General features: G+C 46.3%; 1 protein-coding gene across 1 annotated transcript in view; it reads left to right on the forward strand.

Annotated features, from left to right (window-relative positions):
- Window positions 1-24,276, forward strand: part of LOC148518866 (alpha-2-macroglobulin-like protein 1) — a 119,819-nt gene that overhangs the window by 11,373 nt on the left and 84,170 nt on the right. The window contains exons 6-13 of the mRNA XM_088476946.1: window positions 189-342; window positions 3,166-3,250; window positions 9,303-9,432; window positions 10,446-10,560; window positions 11,316-11,434; window positions 16,084-16,251; window positions 19,473-19,703; window positions 19,951-20,014. Of these exons, the coding sequence (XP_088333072.1) occupies window positions 189-342; window positions 3,166-3,250; window positions 9,303-9,432; window positions 10,446-10,560; window positions 11,316-11,434; window positions 16,084-16,251; window positions 19,473-19,703; window positions 19,951-20,014 (1,066 nt within the window). The remainder of the gene's footprint in view (window positions 1-188; window positions 343-3,165; window positions 3,251-9,302; window positions 9,433-10,445; window positions 10,561-11,315; window positions 11,435-16,083; window positions 16,252-19,472; window positions 19,704-19,950; window positions 20,015-24,276) is intronic.

A 24,276-nucleotide genomic window follows, 5' to 3' on the forward strand; every position in this document is an offset into this window, starting at 1 on the left:
ACATTGATAGCAAATTATGAAATGTAATGTAATTAAGCTGTTAGTTGTACTGTCTTTCTTCCTCAGCTGCCTAGGAGTCAATTATTCTTATGTAAATCTAGTATACCGACCAATCCTAACTGCATGTTGCTTCCCTTATGCTGATCCAAAAATGTGTGTCTCTTTGCTTCTTTGTCTTGTCTTCCAAGGATCCAAATAAGAATCGTATTGGACAATGGTTAAATCTTACCCCTCAGAAAGGCATTATAGACCTCTCCCACTCCCTTGATTCTGAGGCACAGCTTGGAGCTTACACTATCATCTCTCCCAAAGCCCGTCAATTTTTCCATGTGTCAGAATATGGTGAGCATATTGTTATTTATTTCTATGTTTTACATGAACTAGACTAGTACATACAGTAAGGTGCAGCAGCTACCCAAAAGGGTGACGGCCACTTTAAGACAATAGTGGGTCCAGGGCAAATACTGTGTTTTAGTACCGACGCTACTCACTGGAAAACAATTAGTGGTTATATGTAACAGTACACCGTTGTTAGATTATGCTGTTGGGTGGAAGTATTACATTTCTTTCCATTTTGTAAATGGCAGGTGAGACCAGAGTTCTGAAGGACTCAGTATATTTTGGTAGCTGGAACAAAGTTTATGGTTTGGGTTTACTCTTAAATTATGGACAGGGCTAATGTTAGGCCTAGGGATATTTCGGCACTAGGTCAAATTATGGGTATGTAAGGAGTTACAATTGTCATTTGAGCTGGAGTTAGGTTGTGTAATTAATAATTTCTCTTTTTGTTTTTTTTTAAATATTATTCTTAAATCCATTTTTATTCTAGTATGTGTTAGCTTAAACTAAATTGAGCCATGCATCTTAAAACTACCATCTTTGAAATGTACTTTTGTCTTGCTAGGATAGCGGGCTATTGCCCCTTTGTTACAAGTGCCCTGTACATGGAGCCCAGCCATGTACTGCTCCCTGATACCTTATACTATTAAACATTTTGCTGCGTAATACCATGTACTTGTCTACAACATCCAAAACTACTCTGCAGTTATAAGTACATCGTGAATGTTGAGTACAGATGAGCACCAAAAAGAAACAACTCTGCAGAAGGAAACCAAAGCTACAGTATAAAGCAGAAGACGTTAGATCTGTGCTGCTTCATTAGTTACACATGCACTGCCCACGGGAAATCTGCACCTAGTTTTACAAGTTTATTATTACATCGGAAAATGCCCATGATGCAAACAGTGACAATGTCACTTCAAAACCCTCAAGCTTTCTTGAGTTGATGCGACCTAGAGTATCAGCGTTTTTTTCACAGCACCCAAGGGCCAAAAGTTTTATACAGGTATTGAGAAATAAATTGTGCTTACATGTCATCCTTAGGTTCAGTTATGTGGTGGTTGTGCTTCTGTTTGTCCATGTGATGATTGGCAGCCAACAGCTCTGATTTTATCACATTGACCATTAATAATTTTATTGGGTCCTGGACCACCAACCCGTGGCACTGGTGCAAGTGCCCCATGGCACCCAGTTTGGTAACCACTGTGTTAGAGACTGGGTCACATTTTTTTAGGGTTTTTTTATTAGTTAAAAGCTACCAGGATTACATTTATTATTATTATTATTATTATTATTATTATTATTATTATTATTATTTTATTAGAAAGTGACTAATAAGTGCAACACTTTGTAAATTGACATATTAGGAACAACATACAACAATAATGTGAGACTAAATAGGACAAGGAAGCGGGGCAAGGGCAGGGCAACTTTTGTCTTGTAGGGTAAGTGGTGGTAAGTCACAGGGAGGGGAGGAGGTTCTTTACTCTATAAGTATACACATGGTAATGACAAGCATACCGTATCGGAGTCGCTGATCAGACTTGGAAACAAAAGGCAAGGAGCACAGATGGCATGAATAGCGCTAAGGGAGGAGCAAGAGGAAATAGGGGGGAAGTTGGAGGATAGGGCAAGGGTAGAGAGATTAGAGGAAATCTATGAAGAGGGCTGGCAGGCTTTAATGAAATTGTTTGTTTTGAGGGCACATTTGAAGCTGGCGAGACTAGCAGAAAGTCAGATTTGGTGAGGGAGTAAGTTCCACAAGAGGGGATCAGAGCAGGAGACGTCTTGGAGGTAGGTGTCAGAGGAGCTATCCAGGATGGAGGCGAGGTGGTTATCAGGTAAATAAGAGGGGCAGGAGGTAGTTTGGACAGAAATGAGGTTGGAGGTGGAGATGGGAGGGTGGGGAGTTTGAACTGGACTCTAAGGAGGATAGTTAGCCAATAATGCAGGGTGTTGAGGGGGAAGGAGGACAATGAGTGACGAAACCGCAAAATAAGACAATCAGCAGTGTTCAGTATAGATTAAATAGATCACTTAGAAGACAAAAGTATATATGTGACTGCTTTCAATGCTGTTTGCTGTAGAAATGTGGAGGGGTCAGAGAGGAGTAGGTTACAGTAGTTGAGATGGGAGATGATGAGTATAAAAGCCTTGGTGTCATCAGGGTGGCAAATGACCTAATTCTAGAGATGTTGCGGAGGTGGTCATTGTACAATGAGAACTGATCCCTGCCACCTCTGAGTGAAAAGACAAGAACTTTTGCAAGAAAAAAAGGATGTGAGCTCTACTACAAAGCAGCTAAATATAAATTGCCCCCAACTAAAGTTCATTTGAAAAAATCTTATTCCACAAAACAAAATGTAATTTTTTGCAAGTGACTACGGAAGTAGTTGTATGTTAAGCATAGAGCGTACAAATATTTCCACTCCCCTCATCTGTTCCTGCAGATATTGGTCAGCACTTGTAAAAACTGGTACATTTGCACAACAGTAGGTATCTATGTTTACATGTTTGTTAATAGTGATAATAGCAGGACAGTGTGCACAGTGCAATAAATGATAGATGTCCCATTGTGGAAAGCTTGTGGTGGTTGTAGAACTGTTTGTATTAGACTTTCTGACATAAGGATACGCCGGGACCATTAATTGTTACTGTTACTTCCTGGTTTATATGATGTATCTGTTCTGTGGTACATACAGTAGCTGTTGCTGATACAATTTGAGTATATTCAGTCATCCTCTCACTGATGTTACAAAACTCCTTTGTATTTTCTCATGGACATTGATTACAAGAATGTTCCTTGGCTTTAACTCTGTTTTTCAGTGGTGCCAAACTTTGAAGTTGTCATTAAACTTCCTTCGGTGGTCAGCGTCTTGGATGAGAGCATTGTAATAAAAACATGTGGCAGGTAGGTTCTCAGTGTTGGAGATCTCTATTACCTTATATCCTGCAATAAATAATCCTATTTGTCCAGCTTCTCCTAATATATATTTGGCAATTGTGGTTGCTCAACTGTCAGCTGAGTGTTTATCAGTCCCCTTGTCTCGTAACTATCCCTAAGCAACTGCAGTTCTCAATGCTAAATTTGTGGAGGCTTTTAGCAAATGTAGTGAATATAGTGAACTATACAAATAAAAGATAAATATATGGGTGCCAGTCATACTTGCTGATTTACTTAAACCCCCTCAGGAAGAGTCTTGAGAGCAACCCTCTCCATAATGGCCCCACCCCCACTGTTTAAAGCTCCAATTCACTACTTTATTTCAGCAGGGGGCAGTACTACTGTACACATCATTGGGGCCAGGTCTCATGCTGTATAAATCCACTATTTGCAGCATTTTACAGCGTAGACAGGTCTAGGATGACTTTGTTCTTTATGAATCATGTAATTCAACCTCGTGACAGCCGACTTCAGTCGGCAAGTATGGTGCCAGTAGCTTCAGTTTATTTAAATTACTGATATTGTCCAATGGAGTCCTGAGCAGACAGATTCAAATTATAGTTCAGCCTAAGATTCCTGACTGCATACAATGGGGCTGATTCACAGTTGGGAGCAAAGCAAAATAATGCATAACTTTACAACTAGGCAAAACCATGCTGCACTGCAGATCTGCCTGATTTTAAATACACAAGCAGCCAGTATTTACCCTGCATGCAAAATAATAAAAAATAAAGATGTATTTGCATCCCATGGTTTGCCCAACTGAGAATCAGCCCCAATGCCCCCCTCATACTGTACACATCAGCATTCCCAGCAGGCGCAGAAGTCTAGAGCCGAGTATTGCATGTGTAAGTGCTACAGTAGAATGGGAATTATTACTAGGCAAGCATAGCGAATTTATGTGTGCCATTCCACCACTACTGTTTTTTAGATAACTCAACATATTGTGATACACAGTGTATAAAATACCCACAATTAATGTTATATATGAATCCTGCCAATCATTGTCTATACACAGTATACTTTGTATAATACTGTATATATTTGGTATGAAGAGAAGTATTATGTGCCTCCTGGGGGCCTTATGTGTTGCTGTACTTTTTTTATTAACATGTCTTGCCATCTTTTTTTACTCCAATTCCCCATTCCCCCTCTCTGACCATAACCTTCTCTCTTTTAACCTATCCCTATCTCCTTCCCCTCCTTTACCTCCTAAGGCTACCATTACTAAGCATAATATTGAGGCTATTGACACTGTTGCTTTTCCTGCTGGACTCTCTTCTCTCCCCTATCCTTTCTCTCTCCTGTCCTGAACAAGCTACTTCCCTGTACAATTCCTCCCTTACTACTGCTCTTGACTCTGTTGCTTCGGCAATAACTACTCACCCTCGCAGATCCACACCACAACCCTGGCATTCCAAATGCACCAGATACATGCAAAAGTGTTCACAAATTACCGAGCGTCACTGGAGAAAATCACACTCTAAGGCTGACTTCCTCCATTTCAAATTTATTCTCTCTTCCTACAGTGCTGCCCTGTCTCTCTCCAAACAAACATATTTCAAGAACCTCATCTCCTCCCAGTCCTCAAACCCCCGCGTCTCTTTGCCACTTTCAACTCCCTCCTCTGCCCCTACCCCTCCTCGCCTCCCTTCCTCGCTCTCTGCACATGACTTTGCCACCTACTTTACATCTAAAATTGACTCCATACGTGAGGACATCATATCCCATCAGACCCTCAGCACTCCTCCCCCTCCTTTCCCTGACCACCCCTCCCCTCCTGTCTCACCAACTCTGACATGATTCTCCCGTGTTTCTGGAGAGGAAGTCATGGCCCTCATCCGTTCCTCCCCTGCTTCCACCTCCCCTCTTGACCCTATCCCTTCCCGTCTCCTCTGTTACCTGTCTCCTTCTGCCTGTTCCCATCTTGCTCACCTACTTAATCTCTCCCTATCATCTGGCACTGTCCCTTCTGCATTCAAATATGCTCTTGTCTCCTCCATTCTTAAAAACCTACCCTTGATCCTAACATACTTTCCAACTATCGACCCATCTCTCTTCTCCCTTTTGCTTCCAAACTCCTTGAGTGTATTATTTACAACCGCCTTACCACCTTTCTTTCCTCCCACTCCCTCCTTGACTCATTTCAATCTGGCTTCCGTTTTCTCTCCACTCCACTGAAACTGCCCTCACGAAAGTCAGCAACGACCTCCTTGCTGCCAAATCCAAAGGCCACTACTCTCTGCTCATTCTCCTTGACCTCTCTGCTGCATTTGACACTGTAGACCACCCTCTCCTCCTCCAAATCCTTTACTCTCTTGGTTTACATGGCACTGCCCTCTCCTTGCTTTCTTCCTACCTCTCTGATCGTTCCTTTTCTGTGTCCTCTCATGACTCCTCTTCTCCCCCACTTCCACTAACAGTAGGAGTTCCCCAAGGTTCTGTTCTTGGACCTCTCCTTTTCTCCCTATTTATGTCCTCTTTAGGTGAACTCATAAACTCCTTTGACCTCCAATATTATCTCTATGCTGATGATGCTCAAATTTACATTTCCACCCCTGAGCTCTCCCCCTCGCTCCTTAGCCGTATCTCCAACTGTCTCTCTGCTGTCTCTTCATGGATGTCCCAGCGCTTTCTTAAACTTAACATGTCTAAGACTAAGCTGATCATCTTCCCACCCTCTTCCACTACATCACTTCCCACAATTTCATTATCTATTGATGGCACAACTATCTCCTCTAGCCCCAAAGTGCGCTGTCTAGGAGTTATCGTAGACTCCTCCCTCTCCTTTAAACCACACATTCAGCACCTCTCGCAGTCCTGCCGTTTCCACCTAAAAAATATCTCCAGAATTAGACCCTTCCTCACCCAGGATGCCACTAAAACCCTCATCCACTCACTGGTCATCTTCAGATTGGACTACTGTAACCTTCTCCTAGCTGGCCTCGCAGTCTCTCAACTCTCTCCACTACAATCGGTTCTCAGTGCTGTTGCTCAGCTCATCTTCCTCTCCAGATGTACTACATCTGCTTCCCCTCTCCTTCAAGCCCTACACTGGCTCCCCTTCCCCTTCAGATGCCAATTCAAGGTTCTTACACTCGCCTACAAAGCCCTCACCAAATCCTCTCCCACATACATTTCTGACCTTCTCTCCCTTCACACTCCCGCCCGTCCACTTTGCTCAACAAATGCATGCCGCCTCTCTTGCCAACTGATTACTTCCTCCCACTCCCTCATCCAAGAGTTTGCCCGTGCTGCTCCCTACCTTTGGAATGCTCTCCCTCTCCCTATCAGACTCTCCACCTCTCTACAAATCATCAAACGGGCTCTCAAGACCCACTACTTCATCAAGGCCTACCAGCTCTCATCCTAACCCACCTCATGCTCTTTCCTTCCCTATTTTCCCCTTCTGTGTCACGCCTGTCTGTCTGCCCCTCCCCTTTAGAATGTAAACTCTCACGAGCAGGAACCTCTTCTATCATGTGCTTCTCTTTACATTTTCTTCTACTCTTTACTCCCCATAAGGGCACCTAACACGTGACTGCCAACTCGCGGCTGCTTATTGTGAGTGCTTTAATCACTATTGCAGCAATGTATATAAACCATGTCCTTGTCCTGCACTGTAATGTACTGTAAGTTACTTGTTTCTTGTTCACTTATTAGTTCTATGTACTATGTAAGGTGTTGCGGAACACTTGTGGCACCATATAAAGAAAGGATAGATAATAATAATAATAATCTTTTTTATTATTAGTAACCTTCATTTTTATAGCATCAATAAGTTACCCAATGCGTTACTAGTTACATGTTTAATCATATACCATCTCATATGCATCCTCCTACATAAATATGGCATTGTTTAATAAACAGCTTCCTATGCATCACTTAGAAGACAAAAGTATATATGTGACTGCTTTCAATGCTGTTTGCTGTAGAAATGTGGCTAAATCATGACATGTTCTAATTATCCATTGAGTTAAATAAAGACATCTTTTACAGAGAGCAGCCCATTGCTTATACAGTACATAGCGGAATTCATTGCACTAAATAGTGTATTATAAGGGGCAAGTTAACTAAGGCCCTCATTCAGAGCCGTACGCTCTGAGCAGAGCGCACGCTCTGAATGAGGGCCGTCCTCCATAACTATGGAGCGTCCCCCTGGACGCTCGTATAGCTGTGGGTCACCACCCACAGCCTATTCGAGCGTGCAGTTTGATGGCCGCGATGGTCTTTACCATCGCGACCATCGCTACTGCGAGCCGGAGCCTGCGGTTGAGGTTTTCAACCGCAAGGCCCAGAGTGATTTTGGCTCTATCAGAGCCAAAATCACTCCCACTGACATCACTAGTGATGTCAGTGGGCCGGCTTCTGACGGTAGGCGTTCCCTTGGGAACGCCCCCGTCAGGGAGGCACGGCCCCGGCACGCCCACCAAAGGGGGCGTGCTGTCAATCAACATCGACAGCACGCCCCCTTTGATCAGACACAACAAGCGAAGGACTTTCCTTCGCTCGTCGCGTCTGGCGCATGCGCACGACGGAGCTCCCGCCGTCGTGCGCATGCGCAGTGCACAACATCGACCCACTTGCGAGCGGACAGCCGCTTGCAAGTGGGTCTGAATCAGGGCCTAAGATTGGTGTTCGGCCAAGAATAAACTTGATGGACATTGCTGGGATTTGCGCATGTTTTTTAGTGACCAAAATCACGGATATACTTGATTGCCTGACTAATCTGATCGATGGTGATACTGATCATATTGCATCGTGTGCGAGTTCAGTCGTGTTGTCCCCTTTCATAAGACTCTGGGTGGGTACAGAGTTAATGTGTAATAAATAGTTCAAAATGTTGTTCACTACAGTGGGACTACAGGTCCCAGCAAGCCTGCCCCAGCATTGCAGCACCCAATGGTTAGCGTACATCTCCAATGTTGATGATGATGATGATCTGAGGCAGCATCTATGGACGCTGCATTTGAATCGCAAATGCAGTGCAGGAAATGTCTATTTCCTATAGACACCTCCTGCTGCAAATGCATTTTGTTGGACGATATTACACAGCTGATACTGTGCAATACCGTCCATCTCCGAATCAGGCCAGTATGTACATACAGTGCTGCTTGTCCATGGGATCAGGATTGTGCTTTGTTATTTTGCCAATAACTGGCTGTCTACCTGGAGAAGGGGGCTGGACGCCATGGAGTAGGTAAGTATGTAGCATGAGTGTGCCTGAGTGGTTACTAAAGGGTTAACAGGGTGTCCTGTCTTGTTTTTTTTTATTTTTTATATTTTCTTTACAGTGGGGGTACAGGTGCCAGCGGGTCCATGCGGCCATTTGTGTCAGGCTTGCTGGGACCTATGTTTCCACTGTTAAGAACAATATTTTTTACTATTTATCACACATTAACCCTGTACCCACCACCACCAGGGGTGCAGGGTATTGCCCCGGGCTTCACCCAAGCCCTGGGGTATCATCAGGAAGGGGACCACTTTCTGAGGAATCCCAGGGGTGGGGTGACCAGTTTGGGGCTGGTTAATGTTATGGCAGAAGGACCCCATGATGTCTGTCCCCCTGCGATGGCATTACCCCTGGCTGGTTGAGCCCGGTGCTGGTTACTGGAAATATGGGGGAACCCCACATACTTTTTCCAAAAAATTCCCAGTACCAGAACGGGGACTAGTTCTGCTATTTTTTTTTTTTTTACCCTTTATTTACACAGTCACACACACACACACACACAAGCACTCCTGTCTATTGAAAGTACTCACATGTTCGTTTGATGGTCTATTGACGTCTATTTGCATGTTTGGTCGTCTGTTTCAGTGCGGGATTGTGTTTTTGCACTCGTGTTTGCTGTTAGCAAATCTCTGAGTTGCAAAATCAGGGGAAACACACACCGGAGTGCAGTCTCGGCCAAACACGATTCTTAGTAAATTTACCCCTCAGACTGCAGACTCACCCAACATACACTCACACCTACCATTAGTTTATTCACATTCTTATTCACTGTTCTCCATCCTTCAGGTACACATTTGGAAAGCCGATTCAGGGTGAGATTAATGGGAAGCTGTGCCGCAAAGCCAGCTGCTATTACTGGCATTACTGGCATGGAAACGTGTGTCCATCGGATGTGTGCATGGAATACAGAGGACGGGTATGACTAGTGACTATATACCTGGAAATGTGTAGCTAAATCCTAAGTCTCTACTATATGAAACAACTTTAACTGACTGTGAATAAAAAAAAACTATCATTACACACTGTGCTGTCACAAAACATTTATATAATTTAAAATTATACGACAGATTTTTGTGATTAATAAATGTGCAGCTCACTATGGGATCACATTATGTTCTTCTACTGCTGTCTTTAATAGTATACCATAGTAAACAGTGCCGTAGCAGGGCAATTTTGCACCCTGTTCTAGCCCCGCCCCCTAACATGTGACATGAAAACGTCACATTGAGGGGGTGGAGGAGTGCCCTAAAAATGCTCCAGCCGGCAGTTGGGAGCTGATTGGCTGGCACCTTATCACTTTCTTATCACTTTTCACTCTGTCTCCTAACACTGCTTAGTAAATAGACCCCTAGGAGTCAGTACTAGGGGGACGTACTGAGTGCACACACTGGTGAACCAGACACAGGACTGGTACAGGAGAATGACACTAGGAGTCAGTACTCGGATGACGTACTGAGTACACACACGCTAGTGATCCAGACGCAGGACTGTAGTAGGACACTGGGAAACAATGCTTGGATGATGCACTGCGCAAACGCACACACTTGTGAATGTCGCTGGAGTACTTCACTAGGAGGGTGAAACGTGGAACGCTGCAGCAGTAAGTAGTCACTGGAAGCAGCGAACTTGTTCAGGCAACTTCCTGTTGCCCAAAGCCCGGCTAAATACCCTTAGGTAGTAATCCACTGGAGGATGGTGTCAGCTGACAGCAAACCATGCTACCATTGGGTGAATGTTAATCAGATGATGTAAACTGTCATGGCTGCATCCGTGATGGTAACCGCAGGAACCTAATCATGGAGCAACACATGGATACCCTAGCAAACCCCAGGAATAATCCTCAGCGCGTCACTCGCCTCCACACCTGATCATCCTCATTGGCTTGAATTGGATGTATTATAATATCATGCATATTTCTTCTTCTTACAGACTGACAGGAATGGCTGCTTTGAAGTGGAAATAGAGACTGAGCCATTTCATTTACGCTCATATGACTACCAATTAAACTTTGATGCAGAGGCCTTTCTTGTAGAAGATGGAACAGGTACAATTAAGGAGCCATGGTGCTGGTGTAAAAAAATGTTCATTTCTTTCTTGTTGGTAACATGATCCATAAAATCTAAAGTTTATATTTAATATTTTCTTCTATTTAAATTCACGGAAGTTATAGAACATACTCTGATAACAACACAATGCACAGTAATATTAAAATATGTAAACATCTAAGCACAAAACTGTTTTAACTCAATTGTGCAAAAACATGTAGAGACTTATTTTAGTATAAATGATTACACTGAAAAGTGCTTAAAAATATTTAAGCATATGACATGGCTAAATTTACTAAGCAGCGCTTTTCAAAGCCACTGCGTCTTCTGCTGTTTACAGGAGCTGGATTTAAAGAGGCAATAATATTAACTACATAAAACTCATGGTTTAGTATTCCAAATAATTGCCCCTTTAAATTAAGGCATCTAAATCCACCCAAGATGCAACAGCATCGAAAGGAACCACTAGATTTATCCAATAGATTTATCCACCAATAGATTTATCCACTAGAGCACAGGTTCTCAAACTCGGTCCTCAGGACCCCAAACAGTGCATATTTTCCAGGTCTCCTCACAGAATCGCAAGTGGAATAATTAGCTCCACCTGTGGATCTTTCAAAATGTGTCAGTGAGTAATGAGTACACCTGTGCACCTGCTGGGTGACCTCGAAAACATGACCTGTGTGGGGTTCTGAGGACCGAGTTTGAGAACCAATACACTAGAGTAAATAACTTGTTTTTCTTTGTACTGTAGGAGTTCAAATGAATGTTACCAGCAGTTGCCGTATTTCAGCAATGATTGCCAGAGTGACCTTTGAAGACCTGGAAGTATCAGATTCTTTTTATAAGCCAGGACTGAAATATAAAACAAAGGTGAGAGTTGAAAGCTATTATTATCTGTAATATTAATAATGATTTGACTATAAGCAAAACTATAGCTTCAGCACACATTAATTTCACCTGGCATACCTTAATATGCAGAATCTTGTACCAAGTCTCTAGCCCTTCAGGTGAAATTGTGCACACTGGATTCTTCATGACAGAGAGATTTGAATTAATGTCCCACTTTGGATAGACCAATACTAACTTTGGACAGTAGATGGCAGTAGTACTTTATATATAAAATAGGAATGTAAATGTTACTTACGGTATGGCGCATAACCACTACACGATAAATATGATGATGTGAACGATAACTATATCATTATCGTTCATCGTCCGCAATATCGTGCAGTGGATATGCCGGCAACGACCAGCGATGCGTGCTCCATTGGTCGTTGACGCTGTCGCTCATCGCCCGAACCTGCTGTCCAACCTGACGATATCATCAGGTTGTGCAGATCCGGGGATGAGGGAGGGTGCCCACACTGAATGATATATCGTTCAGTGTGAATGATATATCATTCAGTGTGGGCTCAATGTCTACAGCACAATATAATGAACGATAATCGTTATGGTTCAATCGTTAATTAATCGTGTATTGGATATGCGGCTCTAGTTAACATATTGATAGATTTGAAGCTGTTTATATGATGGTAGATTAAAAGACAATTAATAGATTTTTACAGTCTGTTTCAATGTGGTCTTAACATAGCCTTTTTGGGGTCTATGTACTATTAATCGCAGACCAGCCACGATTATTATCTATCCATATCAACAGGGATATTTTAATTTTTAATGAAAATATCCACGACATGTACAAAGGGGAACTCGCAGGGACAGCGGTTGCGGTAACCACTGTCTCTGCGATTTATATCCCCAACAAATTGGAGAAGTCTTTCACACAGTGGCGGAACTCCCGGAGACAATGGAGTCAGTTGTCACCCGGGACCCGGCCATTTCACCTACTGGCTTTAGTTGTAACGAGTAGTAGAGGAGCCGCTGAGCTGAGCGACCATCAGCATCAGCGGCGCTCCTCCTCCAGCTCCACCACCACCACCACGGCATTATCAGATGCATACTAATGAGTCAGACTAACTCATTACACTATGCCCAGGCCAGGCCCTAACAAAGAAGGAGGATGCTGGCTGGCGCGGTTGCTACAGGGGCCCTGGAGCAGCCGCGACCTCCGGCAAAAAAGGGGGGTCCGGGTCATGAAGCCACACCCCCGTCTGCAAGGCCACGCCCCATCCGCGAGGCCACGTACCTTATTTACCGGCACCGTGCAATGTACAGGTCCCTGCCCGCTCCGGGTGCAAGCTGAGGAAGGAACGCCACTGCAGGTAAGTGTGCTGGTGCTGCCAGGTGCCAGGGAGAGGTGCCAATTAGTGCTGCAAGGGGGAACAGTAAGCTGTTGAGGGGGGGGGCAGCGAGTGCTACAAGGGAGGACTGTATGAGCTGTGAGGGGGCTAGTGCGTGCTATGATGGGGTCATAATCTGTTTGGGGGTAGCAGTGATCTATGAGAGGGAGGTAGGCTGTGAGGGGGTCAGTGTGTGCTATGAGGGGGTTGTAAGCTTTGGAGGGGGTCAGTAAGTGCTGCAAGTGGGTGGGCAGTGAAATTTGAGGGGGAGGTGAGCTGTCAGGGAGTCAGTGTGTGCTATAAGGGGGGATTGAGTGCTGCAAGGAGGGACAGCAGTGGCGGAACTCCCGGGGACAATGGGGTCATTTGCCGCCGGGCGCCAGCCCTGAAGGGGCACCTGCTGAGGAGCTGCATGGAGAAGGAGCACCGCTGATCGGCGCTCCACGTCCAGTGGCGTATCTACGGTGGGTGCAGCCCACACCTCCATTTGCTGAGTGTGTTACCAGCGGGCGCCCGCTCCTTCTTTCCTCCCTCCCCCCGGCGCCAGCTCCTGAGCTCCGGCTTCCGGGTCCCGCAATGCACTATAGGAGTGACGTCACTCCCATAGTTCCGAGGAGCGGGCACCGGGGACGGACGGCAGCAACACTGGATTGGGGTTTAAGGTAAGTATTGTTTTGGGGTTTTTTTGTATGTGTGCACGTGTGGGGGGGCTCACTACAGGGGGCTAACTACTGGGGGCACTACAGGGGGCTAACTACTGGGGGCACTTCAGGGGACTAACTACTGGGGGCACTACAGGGGCTTACTACTGGGGGCACTACAGGGGGCTAACTACTGGGGGCACTACAGGGGCTTACTACTGGGGGCACTACAGGGGGCTAACTACTGGGGGCACTACAGGGGCTTACTACTGGGGGCTTACTACAGGGGGCATTACAGGGGCTTACTACTGGGGTCACTACAGGGGCTTACTAATGGGGGCACTACAGGGAGCTTACTACAGGGGCTTACTACTGGGGGCACTACAGGGGCTTACTATTTGGGGCTTACTGCAGGGGGCATTGCTGGGGGCACTACAGGGGGCTTACTACTGGGGCTTACTACTGGGGGCAATACAGGGAGCTTACTACTGGGGTACTACAGAGGGCTTACTACAGGGGCTTACTACTGGGGGCTTACTACTGGGGGCAATACAGGGAGCTTACTACTGGGGGTACTACAGGGGGCACTACAGGGGGCTTAGTACAGGGGACTTACTACTGGGGACACTACAGGGGCTTACTACTGGGGACACTACAGGGGGCTTACTACCAGGGGGCACTATTATTATTATTATCGTTTATTTATATGGCGCCACAAGTGTTCCGCAGCGCCTTACAAAGTACATAAACAAATAATTTGACAACGGACTTACAGTAAAAAATAGGACAAGGACATGGATAATATACATTGATACATAAGTTACTATAACACCTAGATATGCAACAGAGCGTAAGCAACCAAGTGTTAGGTGCCATGGTGGGGGGTAAGAAGTAGGTGAAAGTAAAGTAAGGAGAAGCGCAAAAGGGTAGAGGCCCTGCTCGTAAGAGCTTACATTCTAAAGGGGGCTTACTACCAGAGGGCACTACAGGGGGCTTATTACTGGGGGCCTTACTACTGGGGGCACTATTGGGAGCACTACAACTGGAGGCACTACAGGGGCCATTACTACTGGGGGCATTTCAAGGGGCATTACTACTGGGGCACTGTAGGGAGCATTACTACTGGGGGCACTACAAGACAATTACAACTGGGGCACTACATGGGGACCACTACTGGAGGTACTGCATAGGGGGACCATTACTGGGGGGCTCTACATAGACAGGCACTGCATAGGGGGACCTCTACAGAGGGCAGTGCACAGGGGGACCACTACTGGGGGCACTGTATAAAAGAAACTGCATAGGCGGGCGGCGGCAGCTGGGGCTGGCATAGGTGCTGGGGGGTGGTAAATTTTAATTTGGGGGGTGGGGCACCAACATTTATCTTGCCTCCGGGCACCTGGGATGAAGTTACGCCACTGCTTTCACAGAAGTAAAAGACGTCCCCGGGGAAGCTCAGCTGATACTGCGCATGTGGTCGGGGGCTGCAAGAGAGAGATCAAGAGATCTCTCTCCTGCCCCTGGAGCCTCCTTAGGCTTACAGTAGTTTACACCATCTGAAGACGGTGCAAACTACCAGGGCTAAACTCCGAAAAGCTTAGTTTTTTGGAGTTAGTACATAAGGGTCAGATCGTTGTCCCAATTGATTATAATGGGGACTGCGATCTAAAGTGCTAATTAGCTCTTTGCCTGAGATTTCTGTGAAATATCCTGCATTGTGCTTTTAGTACATAGGAACAACTCATAAAATTATGCAGAAACTTCAGTTTCTGCATAATTTTAAGTAACAGATTGATACATGGGCCCCTTAATCTGATACAATGTGGTTTGGAAATGAGAAATCATGCTTCTCTGTCTAGTCTTAACAATCAACAAATAACAACAAGCATCAGCGGGATGTGGTTAACTTACCGCCGCCCGGAATGTTGGGCGTCAGAATACCGATGCTGCAAGTCGAAACTGGTACTAAAGAAAGGCATCTAAATCCCGACACCTATCACCAGATGCTGAAATCCCGACAGCCGGCATCCCGAACGAAGGATAGCTGTTAGCTGCAAGTTCGTTTTAGGCACCCCTGGGGGACTTAGGGTCAGGCACCCCCCAGAGCAGGGTTAGGGTTAGGCACCACTGGGGGGAGGTTAGGGTTAGGCATCCCCCCATGAGGGTTAGATTTAGGGTGTGGGAAGGGGGGGTTAGGGTTAGGCACCACCAGGGGGAGGTTAGGGTTAGGCATCCACTAAAGGAGGGTTAGGGTTAGGGGGGGAGAGGGGAGGGTTAGGGTACTTACTAGTCCAAGTCGGGATCTTCACTGTTCGGGCTTCTGGCGTCGGTATTATGTCTGCCGGGAACACATCCGGCGGCATTACATACCGATTCCGCATTATCCCATACATGCAGTGGAAGTAACTTACTCTGCATATGCTGAACATTTAAATGTACATTTGTTTGTTTCAAACCCTTCGCTATAAGTAAAGTGTGAAAAATGCATTAAAGATTTGTGTAACAAATATAAACTTCATATCACTCCTGTTATAGTAGTTTAATCATTAATGAAACATTTGTATTAATTAACGCACTCCTGTTTCACTTGTGATTAAATATCTGAGTGCAGTCATGTATTTATGTTATGATGTCTTCACAGTTGAAGTTAGTAGGTGCTGATGGCTCCCCAATGAAATCACAAACACTGTATGTGACAGAGAAGTATGACAACGTGACAAAGGATCATGTGTATGAGACAGATGAGAATGGGGAAGCATGTATCACTTTGGACACCAATCCCTGGAACAGACACACAGTGTTACTATCGGTGAGTAAGGACTCCTTGTACACGACTTGTGTTGACTCTGCAGTGAAAGGTGCAGTGAAGCCGCTTCGGGGAGCAGCTGATTTTTGGATCAGCTGTCTCCGCGCTGGAGCAATGATGGCATAGTAGTCTCTTGATCAAGGAGGAGAATGAGGCTATGTGGGAGATATATCATGCAGTGCAAAGAGTGGAGAAAGGGAACAGTGGAAAAGTTACCCAGAGCAACCAATCAGCTTTGAACTTTCATTTATACATGTACATGATGAATACTAGCTAAAAGATAATTGGTTGCTATGGCAGTAGCGCACGCAGGGGGGGTTTCTGAGTACCCAGAACCCCCCCCCTGACAGAGGGGAGAGCAAGCACCACCATGTCACGGCAAAATGTCACAATTCGAGGGTCAATGGGGAGGATGCGGAGTCAATATGATGCAATAGAATTTGAATTGCATCATCTGGCTCCACCCCCTCCCAATTGACCCGTGAATCACAGCATTTTGCAGCGAGGGGGCGGGGCTTATTGACATTGTGCCTGGTCCCGTCTCCATCTCCAACCTGCAGCATGGTAAGTGTGTGCACGTGTGTGTGTCAGTGTATAACTATATATATACTAGAAACAACCCCTTAAAATCCTGTGTTTGCCCCTGTATGGGCTACATTTGTCCACTTTAACATGCAATAGAAGCTTTGATACATCTCCCCCATAATCTGCTATGTCTCCATATACTATAGAGGCATAGGATAGGTGGGTATTTTGGCTATATTATCAGTGGCGTAACTAGGGTATTTGGAGCCCAGGGCAAATTTTAAAATGGAGCCCCCCCTCACCCCTGTATGTGTGCACCGAAGGCGTGCGCGTCAAAAAATGGGCATAGTCACAAAGGGCGGGGTCACTTAAAAATGAGGCGTGTCAACAGGACACATATACCCCTTTCTCGTCACTCTTAACATTCCTTTCCATATGCACCTTAACACCTGTAGTGTTCCTTATACAGTCCGCCCTATGCAGTGCCCCCAGTAGTGGTCCCTCTTATGCAGGCCCACATTAGTGCACCTTGTACAGTACCCCCTGTATCCAATGTCCCCAGTAGTGGTGGCTCTTATGCAGGCCCCAGTAGTGCGCCTTGTACAGTACCCCCAGTAGTGGTCCCTCTTTTGCAGCTCCCCATTAGTTCCCCTTATACAGTGCCCCAGTAGTGGTCCCCTTTATGCAGGCCCCCAGTTGTGCCCCTTATACAGTGCCCCCAGTAGTAATCCCCTTTATGCAGCCCCCCAGTAGTGGTCCCACTATCCAGTGCCCCTTGTAGTGGTCCCCCTATGCAGTGCCCTTTATATAGAGCCCCCCAGTAGTAGTCCCCACCTATGCACTGCCCTTTATATAGTGCCCCAAGTAGTAGCCCCTCCTATGCAGTGCAGTGTCCATTGTGCCTCCAGTAGTAAGCCCCTTATATAGTGCCCCCAGTAGTAGACCCCCCCTTATGCAGTGCCCATTATATAGTGCCTCCAGTAGCAGTCCCCCCATGCAGTGCCACCAGTTGTGGTCCCACCTATGCAGTGCCCTTTATATAGTGCCCCCAGTAGTAGTCCTCCCTATGCAGTGCCCTTTTATAGTGGTCCCCAGTAGTAGTCTCCCCCTTTGCAGTGCCCTTTATAAAGTGCCCCCAGTAGTGGTCTACTCAGTAGTGGTCCCTGATGAATTGCCCCCAGTAGTAGTCCCCCCGATTAGCGCCCCCAGTAGAGGTCCCCCCAGTGGTGCCTCCAGTAGTAGTCCACCCAATTAGTGCCCCCAGTAGAGGTTCCCCCCAGTGGTGCCCCCAGTAGAAGTCCCCCCAATTACTGCCCCAAGTAGTAGTCCCCCCGATTAGTGCCCTCAGTAGTAGTCCCCCCGATTACTGCCCCCAGTAGTAGTCCCCCCGATTACTTCCCCCAGTAGAGGTGCCCACCGCAAATACACAGCAAAAATAAAAAAAAAAAGAAAACTTACCTGCATCCACGCTCCGGCTCCGGCTCCCACTCCTGCCGCCGCCATCCGCATGTCAGCCCTCCCAGGCTGGCGCGCTCTGCATTATGGGAGACACGTCATGACGTCTCTCCCATTACCCACTGCAGGAGCCAGAAGGCGGAGCTCATGAGTGAGCTCCAGCCCGGCTCTTGCAGTGGGCGCTGCAGCAGTCAATGAGAGTCTGTCTGACTCTCATTGGCTGCTGTTTAACACACACATCGCCGCCATGCTGGCGGCGATGTGTGTGTTAGAATGCACAGCCTGAGCCCGCCTCCCACCCTCCTCCTGGCGCTATTGGGCAAGCACTCAGGGGAAGGGAAGGGGCGTGGCTGTGTAAATGTGTAGCGCTGACCGCACTCACTGTGTTCGGCACTACACTGGGTAACTAGGATGGGCCGGCACCGTGGCCGGCGACACACACACACACATCCCACGCTGCCAGTCCCACGGTGCCCAGGGCACGTGCCCCACCCGCCCTGCCCTAGTTACGCCACTGGGGCATATTAGGCTATACAGTATATTGGCACATGACGCTATATTGAGGTATTTTGACTATGGCACTACTACATATGAATATAATAGTGGAGGTGTGCAGAGTTGTATTTGGGTATTTTGGCTAAATGAGGCATATTGAGTAGTGGTTTGAATAATTATAAATTATATATATATATATTTATTAGAGATGAGCGGTTCGGTTTTGACTAACTTCTTTTCACCAAATTAGCACTAAATTCAGATTAGTTTGTATTTATTTTATTGAATATCCAAAACACACAAAGTCAAATAGCCAAAATTAGAGTTGAGCAGTTCGTTTTACGCATTTATATTCGGATCTTAAAAACAGCATCATATTGCTATCCCGCTCTCATGTGTTTTGGATAGCCAATAAAATAAATCCGAACTAATCCGAACTTGCGCTAATTTGGCAAAAAGAAACCAGACAAAACCGAACCGCTCATCTCTAGCCAAAATTATGCTGTTTTTGAGGTCCGAACATTACCGAATAAAACCGAGTAAAACTGAATTGCTCATCTCCAATTTCTATACTAGCCACCACCAACTTGTATGAGCTATGGGACAGATGGAGATCTGCCTCTATTATATTTGTGAGCCTAGACGTGTTATAAATGAATAATGCCATGTTGACACGGGTGTAGGTTTCTGATTTATGATAAATGTGAACTGTTATATGATAAAAGAAATGCATTTGTAAACATCTTTAGGCTACATATAAGAAGAACAGGCCAGAACGGGAATTTCAAGTGCTGAATCCATACTTTGTTGACGCATATCAAAATCTGCAACCATTTAGCTCCATCACTAATACCTTTCTAAAGATCCAGCCACTTGCTGAAGTCCTATCATGCGACCGAGTGCACCAGATTGAGATCGACTACATCATCAGAGGCAGCGAGGTCATAACTGATGAGGACCATCTTGATCTACACTATGTGGTAAAGATAGTTTTTGCACCTTTCCATTATGCATGGAAGAGAACAGTATTATGAAGTTAATGTAGACTCATCACCTGCATACAGTGGGATTACAGTTTATCAATATCAATTCAGCTAGAAATTTGGGACATTAATAAGATACAGGGTAGAAAATGCCTCATGCCCCAATGATGCCCAAAGATGGCTTATAAATTAATTTTCTCTTTCCCATAATTGTTTTTGATAAAATAACAATTTATTTTTTAAGGTTGTGGCAAAGGGGGATCTAGTGTTGAATGGACAGATGAAAGTCAGCATTAACAGAAACTCTGGTAAGTCTCAATTTTGACTACAAATAGCACAAATACACATCCAGGTGTAAGTAATACAATTCCACAGAAGTCGGCTGCACACCAGCCCGTTACATTACATAAAGTTCATATATGTCACATAAAAACTAATGACTGATGTCACTTTTCCATTTTGAGTTAATCTATAGCACTAAAAAGAGCGTGAAACTTGCATGACTGCAGAACATGAAGGTACCCCCTTCCTTTCATACACATAACCCTGAGCTATGATAAATACACAACACAGAACATGAAGGCACCCCCTTCCTTTTATACACATAACCCTGAGCTATGATAAAGACACAACACAGAACACGAAGGCACCCCCTTCCCTTCATACACATAACCCTGTGCTATGATAAATACACAACACAGAACATGAAGGCACCCCCTTCCTTTCATACACATAACCCTGAGCTATGATAAATACACAACACAGAACATGAAGGCACCCCCTTCCATTCATACACATGACCCTGAGCTATGATAAATACACAACACAGAACATGAAGGCACCCCCTTCCTTTCATACACATAACCCTGAGCTATGATAAATACACAACACAGAACATGAAGGCACCCCCTTCCCTTCATACACATAACCCTAAGCTATGATAAATACACAACACAGAACATGAAGGCACCCCCTTCCCTTCATACACATAACCCTGAGCTGTGATAAATACACAACACAGAACAAGAAGGCACCCCCTTCCCTTCATACACATAATCCCGAACTATGATAAATACACAACACAGAACATGAAGGCACCCCCTTCCCTTCATACACATAACCCTGAGCTATGATAAAGACACAACACAGAACATGAAGGCACCCCCTTCCCTTCATACTAGGGATGAGCGGGTTCGGTTCCCTGAGAACCGAACCCACCCGAACTTCGGGGATCCGGGGCGATCCGAGCCCAAGCTCGGATCTCCCTGTCTGCCCCGAATCCCTCTCCCGAGGCAAAACCTCGAGATCTGCTGTCGGATCTCGAGGTTTTGCCTCGAGCGGCCATTTAAAAAAAAATGCCTTTGCCTTTAATGGGCAAAGTGCTGATTGGCTGACAGAGCCGTCTGTCACGGCTCTCAGCCAATCAGCATTATGTTGCTCATTTGCATGTAGCACGGACTCGTGAGATCCGTGCTACATGCATCTGTGTGACTGACAGTGACACAGAGCACAGATGGGTCAGTGAGACCCGTCTGTGCTGCTGTGTATTTCAATGACACAGATGCACGCACGGACCAGGAGATCCATGCTACTTGCATCTGTGTCATTGACACAGAGCACTGACGGGTCCGTGAGACCCGTCTATGCTGCTGTGGTAAAAAAAAAAAAAAACCTGTGTAAAAAAAGAAAAACATGGCGTGCCCCCCCTCCCAAAAAAGAGCAACCAGCCCCGGGCATTAGTGACCCAGTGCTGGGTGTGCTTAAATACAGGGGACAAACGATGTAGGGGTCCCCTGTACTTAAGCACAACCAGCACCGGGCTAGTCAGAACCAGCGCTGGTTGCCAAAATACGGGGGACAAACGACGTAGGGGTCCCCCGTATTCTGCGCAACCAGCTCTGGGCTCTGATCCGGTCCTGGTTCTGGAAATACAGGGGAAAAAAATTAGTAGGGTTCCCCTGTATGTTCCAGAACCAGCACTGGACTTTTTCTAGCGGGGGGCTGATGCCACAGCCAGGGGAGCCCTTTCACCGGGCCCCCCAGCCGCAGCATCAGCCCTGACCGCTAGTCAGCCCAGGCCGGGGATCCCTGGAGAGCTGGGGACCCCCCCAATAAAGGGGTCACCCTCTCCAGGGCACCCCAGGCCCAGGCTGATAGCCCGGGGCTATCCCCGCCACCCCTGGTGGCGGTGGGTGGCGGGTTGATTGTGTGGTGTGGTGTAAATAAAGAATATCAAACATTGTCTTTACAAGTAGAACTGCAAGTCCCAGCTAGCCTGCCCCGCATGCTGGTACTTGGAGAACCACAAGTACCAGCATGCAGGGCATTAAGGGCCCACTAGTACCTGTAGTTCACCTGTAAAAAAAATGTTTAAAAAAACACAGGACACACACACCGTGACAGTATAAGTTTATTAAACATACATACACACACACACAGATGTACACATACTCACCTATGTAACATCGTCCACTTGTCCGGTAAAGTATCCATAGGGGACCTGTGAAAAAAAACATACTCACCATCTCCTATGCGAGGTTCTGTCTTCTTCGTTCCAAAGTAGGCATCCCCGGACTTGGCAAAAAAACAAAACGAAAACGCGATCCACGAACTTAGTACCGTTCTATAGAACGGTACTTCCCGAATGAGAGCTTAGCGGCGGGGTATCACCATGGAAACCCCGCTGCTAAGCGTTCATTGGCTGAGAGAGGTCATCTCCCGTCTCTCAGCCAATGAACGGCTCCCTCCATTGTAGTCAATGGTGGGAGCCGCAAGGTTATTAAAGTTTACCCTGCGGTTCCCACCATTGACTACAATGGAGGGAGCCGTTCATTGGCTGAGAGACGGGAGATGACCTCTCTCAGCCAATGAACGCTTAGCAGCGGGGTTTCCATGGTGATACCCCACCGCTAAGCTCTCATTCGGGAAGTACCGTTCTATAGAACGGTACTAAGTTCGTGGATCGCGTTTTCGTTTTGTTTTTTTGCCAAGTCCGGGGATGCCTACTTTGGAACGAAGAGGACAGAACCTCGCATAGGAGATGGTGAGTATGTTTTTTTTCACAGGTCCCCTATGGATACTTTACCGGACAAGTGGACGATGTTACATAGGTGAGTATGTGTACATGTGTGTGTGTGTGTGTATGTATGTTTAATAAACTTATACTGTCACGGTGTGTGTGTCCTGTGTTTTTTTAAACATTTTTTTTACAGGTGAACTACAGGTACTAGTGGGCCCTTAATGCCCTGCATGCTGGTACTTGTGGTTCTCCAAGTACCAGCATGCGGGGCAGGCTAGCTGGGACTTGCAGTTCTACTTGTAAAGACAATGTTTGATATTCTTTATTTACACCACACCACACAATCAACCCGCCACCCACCGCCACCAGGGGTGGTGGGGATAGCCCCGGGCTATCAGCCTGGGCCTGGGGTGCCCTGGAGAGGGTGACCCCTTTATTGGGGGGGTCCCCAGCTCTCCAGGGATCCCCGGCCTGGGCTGACTAGCGGTCAGGGCTGATGCTGCGGCTGGGGGGCCCGGTGAAAGGGCTCCCCTGGCTGTGGCATCAGCCCCCCGCTAGAAAAAGTCCAGTGCTGGTTCTGGAACATACAGGGGAACCCTACTAATTTTTTTCCCCTGTATTTCTAGAACCAGGACCGGATCAGAGCCCAGAGCTGGTTGCGCAGAATACGGGGGACCCCTACGTCGTTTGTCCCCCGTATTTTGGCAACCAGCGCTGGTTCTGACTAGCCCGGTGCTGGTTGTGCTTAAGTACAGGGGACCCCTACGTCGTTTGTCCCCTGTATTTAAGCACACCCAGCACTGGGTTACTAATGCCCGGGGCTGGTGCTCTTTTTTGGGGGGGTGCACGCCATTTTTTTCTTTTTTTACACAGCTTTTTTTTTTTTTTGTTACCACAGCAGCACAGACGGGTCTCACGGACCTGTCATTGCTCTGTGCCAATCACACAGATGCATGTAGCACGGATCTCCCGGGTTCGTGCTACATGCAAATGGGCACCATAACGCTGATTGGCTTCCTGTCTGCCACTGCAGTGCCACTCCTAGATGGGCCACGTATTTGTGCCGCCCACTTGTGTCGCTTAGCATAGTCATCCAGCTACCTCGGTGCAACCTTTTGGCCTAAAAACAATATTGTGAGGTGTGAGGTGTTCAGAATAGAGTGGAAATGAGTGGAAATTAATGTTATTGGGCTTATTAATAGCGTAGGAACAAAAAAATGCCCATTTTATGTGATTTTAGCGTTTTTTTTTTAATTTTTTAAGAAAAAATCCAGATCCAAAACACAAAACCCAGAACCCAAAACACGGAAGGGTGGTTTTGGCAAAACCAATCCAGATCCAAAACACGAAGAAAGATCCAGATCCAAAACCAAAACACAAAACACGAAAAGTGGCCGGTGCACACCCCTACTTCATACACATAACCCTGAGCTATGATAAAGACACAACACAGAACATGTATGCACCCCCTTCCCTTCATACACATAACCCTGAGCTATGATAAATACACAACACAGAACATGAGGCACCCCCTTCCCTTCATACACAAAA

Source organism: Taudactylus pleione, unplaced genomic scaffold, assembly GCF_031769625.1.
Source record: "Taudactylus pleione unplaced genomic scaffold, aTauple2 ptg000198l, whole genome shotgun sequence".
NCBI lineage: Eukaryota > Metazoa > Chordata > Amphibia > Anura > Myobatrachidae > Taudactylus > Taudactylus pleione.